This window comes from Atractosteus spatula, chromosome 12 (genome assembly GCF_055471065.1).
Source record: "Atractosteus spatula isolate fAtrSpa1 chromosome 12, fAtrSpa1.hap1, whole genome shotgun sequence".
NCBI classification, from domain to species: domain Eukaryota; kingdom Metazoa; phylum Chordata; class Actinopteri; order Semionotiformes; family Lepisosteidae; genus Atractosteus; species Atractosteus spatula.
The window spans coordinates 39011752-39022408 of NC_142717.1; the positions used below are offsets into that span (position 1 = coordinate 39011752).

General features: G+C 41.9%; 1 protein-coding gene and 1 non-coding gene across 2 annotated transcripts; both read left to right on the top strand.

Moving 5' to 3' along the window:
• Window positions 1-5672: 5672 nt before the first annotated feature.
• Window positions 5673-9758, top strand: rpl30 (ribosomal protein L30). The gene is made up of 5 exons (XM_088928490.1): window positions 5673-5738; window positions 5854-5902; window positions 7444-7589; window positions 8463-8593; window positions 9665-9758. The coding sequence occupies exons 2-5, from the start codon at window positions 5882-5884 to the stop codon at window positions 9712-9714; spliced, it is 348 nt and encodes a 115-aa protein (XP_088784616.1). The 5' UTR covers window positions 5673-5738; window positions 5854-5881; the 3' UTR covers window positions 9715-9758.
• Window positions 9213-9345, top strand: LOC148823037 (small nucleolar RNA SNORA72). The gene has a single exon (XR_016093874.1). It is a non-coding gene; the product is annotated as a small nucleolar RNA SNORA72 (small nucleolar RNA).
• Window positions 9759-10657: the final 899 nt, after the last annotated feature.

Genomic DNA, 10657 nt, shown 5'->3' on the forward strand with positions numbered 1-10657 from the left:
TATGATATTTGAATACGTCATTAAATAGGTGAAGACTTCCCCCCCCCCCGTCATTATTCGAAAGAATAATTCAAATAGGGTGCAGGTAATGTTAATTTTTAAGACCAGTCAGAACTTTTAACAGTTACAACCGCTGATAAAGTCGCCTAATCTTTATTTCTTGCCTGGCGACACAGGAAAGAAAGTCTTGCATATTAAATGTCCGGGTCTCCTGCATCTGCAGGCCTGCCCCCGAATCCGGACCAGCTCCGGTTCTGTAGTGCTCCCCGACTGTACTCTCCCCGGATCGGATCCTGCGTCCACTGTCTTTTTACACGTGCTCTTCTACAAACCATTAACTTCAAACCCTTGGATGGTAAATGTTTGGTTGCCAGAGCTTTCTCACAATTACTTGCATACAAACCAGCGCTGAGGAGTAGAGTTTGGCGTTAGTGATTGTAGAAGGGGACACTCTTCATAATACAGGTACATTATTTATAGTATATTAACACTGTAATCGTAATTGTGTGGTATTTACAGTTTAAAATAGGGTATTTGTATTTTCATAGAACTCAAATAACCAATAAGGTAGTGGATTATGTAATTACTATGTTGGAAATGTGTAATATCTTGAAGTTTAGATGTGCAACTACATTGTGACATGTTGCTGGTGGTACTGCATTGTAGTTACACTTTTAAATACTTGTAATTGAACATAATCCCGTGGCTGAACCAATAATTACACTATTAATGACTTTTTTCACAGGATGACTACTGCAACTCGTGTATCTTAAGTAATAACTGTGTAAATATTCTGGATTCATCCTCATTTGATCTGAAGTCCTAGTTAACGACAAACATATGCCCGGATAAAACAAAACTCCATACTTAGGGTCCAGTCTTTACACGTTGTTCTGCGTTTATTCTCACTGAGAAACCAGATTGCCAGCAGCTCTGTCACCCTGCAACTCACAGCTGGCAGCCCACTGAAGCTCAGCCTGAGCCTGGTCAGTACCCGGAATAGAGACTCCTGGGAAAGCAATGTACAGTAACTGCTGGAAGAGGTTTTAGTGGGGGCCAGCAGGGGGCGCTCACCCTGCAGTCTGTGTGGGTCCTAATGCCCCAGTATAGCGACGGGGACGCTGTACTGTAAAAAGGTGCTGTCCTTTGGATGAGAAGTAAAACCGAGGTCCCGTTAAAACCGGGCGTTTCTTAAAAAGAGTAGGGGTTTTAACCCCAGTGTCCTGGCCAAATTTCCCCCTGGCCCTTACCAATCATGGCCTCCTAATAATCCCCATCTCTGAATTGGCTTCATCACTCTGTTCTCCTCCCCACTGAGAGCTGGTGTGTGGGGAGCATACTGGTGCACTATGGCTGCAATCACACCATCCAAGTGGGGCTGCACACTGGTGGTGGTGGAGGGGAGTCCCTATTACCTGTAAAGCGCTTTGGGTGGAGTGTCCAGAAAAGCGCTATATAAGTGTAAGCAATTATTATTATTATTATTATTATTAGATTAGACATGCGCGATTCCTGCGATGAGTCTAATTGACTGACAACCATGGGGGCATCAATAGAACTAAAAATAACAAAGAGCTTCCTCTTGATCCTAAATTCCACCTGCCTTTTGCTTTCCCTGCATTTGCTGCAAGTGTAACATTGGTCCCTTATGGTTTATTTCATAATGTGCAAAGCTCAATCTTCATTCACCACTTGGATTGCAGAGGGGCTCTGGTGTATCAAATGATTGTTGTGTTGCCATCAAACCCCTAGCAGACGTTAGGCCTCAAGTCCCTCAGACAGCTCCAATTCACGCCAAGCGGACATTTTCCAGGACCTGCTGTTGACTGTCATCGACCCTCATTCATTAACCAGTCTTCACTCTGCTGAAATGAAACTCAACAAAGGGAGCAAGCAGACCGGAAAACAAACAGTTTTGACAGGTGTCAGTTTGTAAGGAACCTCCATACATTTTAGTATAAAAGTCGTTTGAATTGCAAGGATGACACCCTTTTCCCATGAGTTACCATTGTCCCAGGGATGATTCCTCAGTTCCAGTTCTCACACCATAAAGTTATACCTCTAGGTGTGTACAAACACACACTGTCCTACTGTGTGAGGGAAGCCTTTAGCTGCTCTGCAAGCTCCATCTGCAAAGGGGACCCCCCCCGCCCTTTAACAAGGACACCTCAATAATCCTCTCTCAAACGGAAGAGGGACAGGTCTTCAATGCCTGACTTAAGGAGAGTCAGGAGAGTTGTGCTGAAAAACTCACAAAGTGAGCAAGCTAGTTCTCCAGTAGCTCCGTGGAAGGAAGGAATGAAAAACACATCAGGTCCTTAACAGGTAAACTTACTTCTCACAGAATAAATGCACAGCTGGCATTTCTCTTCAGCTTGTGCTCCACAACTATGTTATTTTTTATGACAGATGCACCTTTACAGGCAATTTGCTCTTTCGAAAAGGCTGTTGAGTGGATTCACGGGAGGCAGCACAGCACGCGGATGTTAACCAGACATGACAGTAACCTGGGTGTGGAAACGCTAGACGCTCTGAGTTTTTTAGCATCCAAATACCTCTCATTGTCTATGCACAAAGGCTGTCATTTCCGATCACAGAAGTGAACCAAGAGTGCAAACAAGCAGGAGACTTTAAAGCCCAGCAGTCAGATCCATCTGTCCAGTACAATTAGTGCACTGCAGCAATGGGCAGAAAACAGATCCCTTTGCACGTCATGGCAGAGAGCAAGGGAGAGTCAGGGGGAACATCATCGAAGAAGGGAAACAAAATAGAAAATGTTTTTTAAGCTGTAAAAATAAAACTATGATTGCTTTCGTTCCCTTCAGTATATATCATACAGGCAGGCAGACACAGGTTTCATTATTTTCGAGGTTATCCCCAATAACCTGACTGTTGTTATTAAATCCCAGTCTGTTACATAAATCAAACATTATAGGACTCATTTTTTTCCACAGATTTTCTGAGAAGCCAGCTGTGGTGTTCCACTAGAAATGGCATTCTTTTTCATTTCCTCTGTGCAATACGTGACATCTATTTCATTTTGGTTAACTGCTTGCGATCTTGTGTCTGTTGTTAAAATATATGATTAATGTAAAATTTGCTGCGACAGTTTTTCTGGATTTTGGAACAGCCTAGAGTTCACAGGTGCTATTTTATTGCCACCATTTTCTTGGTGAGAGCTGGCCGGTAGGAACACTAAACATAAATACAAGACTTTGTTATAATGCGGTGGCTCTGTGGCTAAGGATCTGCACCTGTGGCTGGAAGGTTGCTGGTTCAAATCCTGCAGCTGGCAGAGGAATCCTACTCTGTTGGGCCCCTGAGCAAGGCCCTTAACCCCAACTGCTCCAGGGGTGCTGTACAATGGCAGATCCTGTGCTCTGACCCCAGGCTCTCTCCTTGTCTGTGTGTCTCATGGAGAGCAAGCTGGGGTATGTGAAAAGATAATTCCTAATGCAAGAAATTGTAAAGGGTTAATAAAGTGATATTATTATTAATATCCTGTCTTGTTCTGAACAACATCTGGCTCCTTCATTTTTTTTTGTTTGAATTGGCTTCTTATTTATTTAAATGCAACTTCAAGGAAAACAGCAGAATCGACAGGAAAAAAAAACATCTTTTTGGATATATAGTTAGAGCTGTGTACTGTGCATATCCACCTTAGTTCCTGGCAACTGTAACGCAGAATAAAATCAGTGTACTTGTTCTTATATTTCGTCAGGTTCTGAAAGCAGCCATTTTCCAAGTCACCTGCTATTTAATATCAAATCTCTTTCATGAGGCAGTTTCTGTCAGCCTGTTTAACATCAAAATCGAGTTATCTGAGACAAGGGTAGCTGTAAAGACAATACCGTTCGGAGTGTATTGGTCAGAATTCCGACAAAGTCAGCAAGAAATATCTGTAACTACCTACTGAACTTAAATTAAAATTAAAAAATTAAGAACACATTGAGAAAAACCTTAAATAAGAGTTAGACTTTCAGTGCATTTTAGTGCACTATACAGTTTATTTTTAAAACCTCACATAACGCAAATGCAAAAAAAAATCAATTGAGCAACAACCCAATAGACTATTATCACTTTTCAGTGTACTAGCCTGAAAAACGGCATAGCGCCATCTGGTGGACTGTAGTATAGGACCTGCTTACAAGTATCCCACTAAATGAAAGGGTATACTGTATTACAGTGCCCCCCACCAGTATTGGAACAGTGTGGTCTGTACCGGGAAAATTATGACAGATAAGAACAACTCAAAAGTTTTTATTTTTATTTTTGATAAGGTCAGTCCAGTTCTCGGGTGGCACAGTGTCACAGTGGTTGTTGCGCTGCCTTGCAGCGTTGGGATGCTGGGTTCAATTCTCTGCCCGGAGTGCTGTCTGCATGGAGTTTGTATGTTCTCTTCTTGTCTGCATGGGGTTCCTCCCACAGTCCAGATGTCCAAAGACATACTGGTGGGTTAACTGGCTTTTGGGAAAAACGGGCCCTTTTGTGAGTGTGTTTGTGTCTGTGTGTGCCCTGTGATGGACTGGTGTCCTGTACAGGCTGTCTCCCCTGTGGCCCTGACTTGGATAAAGACGAAAATGGATGGATGGAATCCAGCTGTAATCATTTGGGCCAATTGAACCAATTTCAAAAGTACTGAAACTCTTTAGTTTGAAGGGGCAGAATGTATGGAGACGTCTGACAGAGGTATTTATTGGTCATGTGTTTGTGGTTTATTAGGCCCCTACCATGAAAAAAAGAGCTGTGAACATCCTATCAACCTGTCTCACTCTGTCTGATTTGTTCAGCCCGGGAAGTATTCCCTCTAATTCACTGGAGTGGTGGATACAGAGGGTGCCCCCTCATATGTAAAGCACTACCTAAATGCAATTGATTATTATACGTCTCTGAAATGTGGGGAACAGCAGCACATGCAGAGCTGGGAGAAGCTGTACAACTGCTGTGAAAGCACTGTCGAGCGACATGAAGAATGAAGCTCTTCGGGCTTTGAAGATCGCAGAAAATGTGTCTGCACCTCGGGACCGGGGAGCCTTGCTCAAGATGACTACTCCACTAGGGCATGAATGTAAATAACGTATCCGAGGACTCTCAGAGAGATCTGTGAGGTAATTAACACGCTCTTAACTGCCATCGTCTCCAGTCATTAAACACATAAAGTCATTTCAGCCTATGGTAATACTATACACACATAAGGTCCACATTACAAGTGTGCACTACTTGGCTTTTTAATTCAAGACATTTGTTTTCCAGAAGGTAATTATACACAAGGGAATGCATTTTTCCCTCAATCACTTGGGAACACTTCTGTACAAGTATTTGGCTCTGATAATATCGGCAAATACACAGCACGTTTCCAAGCACGGACCTATTCGCCGATTAACTCTCAAACATAAATCTAAACGAAAAATCTATTTCTTCACAGCCGAAACGTAGTTTTTCTTTTCTTCACTTTTCAGCATGGAATAAGTAACAAATTCAGATGCACATCAGAGAGCGTCCCTGAGCCTGGCTCTCTCCGTTAGGATTTGGGCTAAGAAGCGGTCTCTGACGTCTTTCATACTCACGACATGCTGGCCAATCAGATGCCCAGTTCCTGTCGGGAACGTCTCGTGGCTCGAGCCATTTCCTGCTTTCAGACTCGCCCTCTCGCGAGGCTGGCGCGAGCCTGCAGAAGGGCTGGGCATGCTGGGAAATCTTTCCTTTCTCTCTGCGGCCATTTTTGACGTGCAAGTTCGGTGAGTTGCGCTCCGGATTTTGTTATTAATTTATGATGGATTTTCGAGCCCGCCGAGGGGTTGTTCCCGCGTTTTAGCGAAAACGAGTTTCTTACCTCTTGTGTTTTGTGTTTAGGGTGGCCAGAACGCACTGAACCGCGAAAATGGTGGCCGCCAAGAAAACGGTGAGTTTGAGAGCTGCAGCCGGTGGGGATGTCTGGCGCTTCACGTGGAGCCGATGTCTTTAGGCCACGTATTGGGAGTTTGTCCTTTCTGTTAGAATTTATTTTTTTCCACTGTGGAATACATAGTGTGAAATAACGAGGGGAGTTAATAAAACTTGAAACACTGAAAGTAAATAATGTTTTGCAATTAATTGCGTATCTGTGGAAGAGCACGCCTGCTCTCTATCGGAACTGCGGTGTTGCCCGACACAGCCTTGGGACTGCAGGCACACATTCAGTAAAGGGGTTTGCTTCTGCTTGTTCTGGACCTGTTCTTTTAATGGAAAGACAGAGATTGTCACTTAGTAAAATATAAGTGTGGTTATATGTCGTGACCAGCTTGTATTTTGGATAATAGATATCCGATGGGTTGTTACTATTACACGTCTTTAATAAGGATTTGTTGTAATATCTCTCAATCAATTTGTACAAAAGGTACTTGATATTTATGAATGGAGGAGTGATTCCCAGAAAAAAGGACGTGCTAATATTCTGTTCATGTTAAGCGTGAGGTAGCGTGAAGTTTAAATACGTAGGTCATTTGTTGGCGGAATGCATCGTACTTTTACTGAATAATCGCGGAATGCCTTGCGGTCAGGGTTAAAGCAGCACATTGAGCACTGGGGCCTCAGTGTTCCGGGCCCTGGGTTCGATTCGGAGCTCAGCTGTCCGAGAGTGTCAGTAGAGTACATGTTCTTCCTGTGTTTGCCTGGGGCCCTGGTTCCCTCACCTCTCAGAGATACTCGGGAGATGGCTGGTTGGGCACACCAACGTGTCCCTCTTCCCAGAGGTGGTTTCCAGAGGGCTTCATTCCCAGTACAGCTGGTACTGGCGAGGAGCCGAGCGAGACACCTCAGGGGCTGCTGGCCAGCAGCTTTCAGTGGTCTCTAGAGTAATATCCAGCTTCCCGAGAACAAAGGAGTACTTCAGCTTAGGAACAAGTAAAGGTTTATTCCGTGCTGAAGAGAGAAGAAAAGAAACGCAACGTTTCGGCTGTGGAGCCTTCTTCAGATGGGAAGGGTCTTCTGGCACCCGAAGAAGGCTCCACAGCCGAAACGTTATTCCTTCTCTTTTCAGCAGGGAATAAACCTTTACTTGTTCCTTTGCAGCCGACGCACCCCCCTACTTGAAGAACTTCATCTTGTCCACTTAGGCCAGTGACGAGTTCAGTTAGGTAACTTAAGAGCACAGATGGAGGAAAAAACAAAGCCCTCTGACTCTGTAGAGCATAAGGTCCAGTCCTGGTCCTTTCAGGTGTTCAAGGTCCCTGTTAAAGACCAGCACCCTAAGAACTGGGAGAATCTAACCTGGTGCAGTAAAGCCAGTGATGAGTTGGGTTAGTAGCTAAGTAATGATCTGCACAGTGTAAACACTGGACACCCCTGCTATAGAGAAATAGACCCAGGGGGCAGATTGGCTTCCTCTCAATCACAGCCTTTATGTCCCTTTGCTGCATTTCCTGAGGTTTTCATGAACGTTATGTATCATTTTCCTGCTCACAGAAAAAGTCTCTGGAGTCCATCAACTCCCGGCTCCAGCTGGTGATGAAGAGCGGTAAATATGTGCTGGGGTACAAACAGACTCTGAAGATGATCCGCCAGGGCAAAGCCAAGCTGGTCATCCTGGCCAACAACTGCCCCGCCCTCAGGTAAAATCTAGTAGTGATTGAAGGCTGTCAGTCTTCCCCAGTCACTTAGATTTAACCTAGGAATCTGACTTTGGTTTTGCTTTTTCATTGGTATTAAATTTATAGAGCAAAGTTAAATGCATCTAAGCAAGGCACATATAGATAATTAGCAGTAGGTAGTTTTCAGCATTACTGTCATTAGTTGTAGTCATGTTTTAAGTTGACACATATATAAGAAAGGGCATGAATGCATGGACAGGAATAGTGGTAGTAGTCTGAAAACCGTCACAAATGCCTGAGACCTGTGGAGCTCATTTCCATTCCTCTGTTTTAATGCTGGTCAAACTGATATGGATGATGGGGAGGGGGTTCTTATTTATTCTTAACAGTTAATATTTAACTGTGTCTTGTGGAGCCTTCTCGTTATTTTTTCTTGCTGGGCTCAAGTTCCAGCAGGTGAAAAAGGGAGAGGTGTTGTACTAGAAAGTGCTGACCGGTTATAATGGTGGTAGAGGCTAGATGTGCTCTAAATACAGACAGCTGGCCACGTCAGTGTGTTTCATGCACACAAAAGCAATAAGAAGATGTGTGGAGCAGAGAATTGCCCTGTTGATCTTCTTAGTACTTCTATTACTGCTCATAGTGTTGCCTCAGAAGTTGGAATGCTTTAAGGAGGTTATTTAAGGAAGCTTTATCTTAAGGGTTTTGCAGTGTGTTTGGTATTGCTTATATTCACAGAGCTCGAGTCTTAGTCATTTAATTCTTCATGAACGCCATTCTAACGTCACTATTCAAAGATTTAAAAGCCAGAACTGAACCCAGGGTGCTGTTTTTTTTACTTTGTTCTTACCATGAATCTTGCTTGTTTTTAATGTTGATGTTGTATCCCTGCAGGAAATCAGAGATTGAGTACTATGCCATGTTGGCCAAGACTGGCGTCCATCATTACAGTGGAAACAACATTGAACTTGGCACAGCCTGTGGTAAATACTACAGAGTATGCACACTGGCTATCATCGACCCTGGTGAGTTCATGTGTTCTATCTCTGAGGCCTGTGTGGGAATGCTGAGGTTTTTAGCTCGCAGCAATACTTTAGCTATTGAAGTATATACTTCATTTATTTAGAATGTGCTGAAATGCATTAAAGGCATTAAATGTGCTATAAGACTGTTCAAAGAACGTATGGACAGTGAATGATAAAAAATCATAAACTGAAATTTGAAAGCATTCATTTTTAAAATCTTCCCAACAAGATCTGTTCCATAATTGGAGAGCACTATTATTGTAGGCTCAACACCCATCAGTGCAGCAATTTAGAAATTCTGGGCTATATTGTCATTTTGATTAGAATTTTACCCATATCGGTACTGGATTTTCTTAAACCAGGTGTTTTGTCATTCCCAATGCCTCTGATGTTATGATGGCAGCAAATTTAAAGCAGAAGGAAAGAGGATTAAATTTCTCATTGGTGTTGAGGCTTTCCCAACTAATGGAAATGCCATTCAGAAAGGATTAAACCAATATAAATCTTGCAAAACCTCTTAACAGGCTAAAAGTATGAAATTAATAATTTAGTATAGGAGCATTATTTAGCAATTTTTCAGCTCATCAGTACCTGCACTTGGATTAGGAATTGCCATTCTCTGCGAATAATTCTCGCCTGTTTGGTCAGTCTGTGATCAGATCAGGGCTAGACATTCGCTATATAAACACCTTCAGAGTGTCCACAGATCTGGCTTGGTGTCTTTTCTGTTTTCAATACTGCTGGTTACATTTAGATGTGCAGTCTTTCTAGACGTATTCGATATATATTTAGCAATAAACTGCTGTGGATTTGCATACCATAATTTAATAATTTAACTTTCTTTTAAAAAGGTACTACAGGACACTGCATGTTAAAAAAATGCTTTACATTTTATATAGTCCTTTTGTTCTCATGTTTCTTTCAAAATACAACCTGATTTTTGAACGTACACTTTTTGAAAACTTTAGAATGCTTTTATTTGCTAGAGATTTTAACTTATTGTGCATTATAGCAGATAATTGAATAAACACTTGGTCACAGTTAACCTAATTTTGCTTTTATTCTTCATAGGTGACTCCGACATCATCAGAAGTATGCCAGAGCAGCAGGGCGAGAAGTAGTCACCTTTTCCCAAATTGTTATAAATAAAACCAGTGGAAAGAAACTTTGTGGTTTGGATTTGATGTTAATATCTGCTCTTCTCTGGTTAATTTTTTTTATGCCCATTATCTGAAGCAGGAGTTTGGCTTAGGAGGATCCTAAAAAGGCCACATTTCATATCAGGAAAAAAATTAAAATGTCAAAAGGTAGCTTTTTATAGGCATCTTTATTAAACAGTTATCCTAATGTAGAATTACGAGGTGCCGAGTTTTATTTAAAAACTACATTTTGAAACAGTAATTTGAAAAAAATGTGCTGCCACTCAAGATAGGCTTAGATTTGTTAAACTGAATATTTTGTTTGGTACAAATTGGATGATGCTTCATGAGGATAGTCCCTTTCAGCTCTGGATACAGTGAGTTTCTTTCTGTGTGAGAGGCTTGTTACAGTTTGCTACAAATGCTCTAGAAAGATGGTCAGACTGCAGGACAGATTGGTCTCTTTGTAATCACACTATTCCTTTAGTTTCCCGTGTTCTGATTTGGAAGAGTTTGGTTTTGCAGTGATGTTCTTAACTGGAATCTTTGATTCCAATCCAAATTGGATAACTGATGACATGAGTTCAAGTGCTGTCTGAGAAGAATTAATTATGGGAGATGGGTCACCGGGAGACAGAGAAAGGACTGTACCTTTTCAGTTGTGCCTAAGGTACTAATAGGGCACTTGTAGGACAGAAAGAAAAGAGGATTAAAAACTTTATATAATTAAATAGTCACTTTTACTGTCTGGCAATTTCATACAAATTAGCAAGCAGGCATTTTTAGATAACTTATAACTCAGTACACCAGGTAGATATAAAAAAAATATTTATTTGTATATAGCAATATGAAAAATAGTTCAGTAAAATTCTCACTATCAATGGAAACCCACATTTAAGAGCAAAAACTATATGAAACATTTAAA

Bases quoted from the DNA above. Each gene is read 5' to 3' on its own strand.
- rpl30 (XM_088928490.1), top strand. From the start codon at position 5,882: ATGGTGGCCGCCAAGAAAACG. The intron at 7,590-8,462 runs GTAAAATCTAGT...GTATCCCTGCAG, and splicing joins AACAACTGCCCCGCCCTCAG to GAAATCAGAGATTGAGTACT. The intron at 8,594-9,664 runs GTGAGTTCATGT...TATTCTTCATAG, and splicing joins ACTGGCTATCATCGACCCTG to GTGACTCCGACATCATCAGA.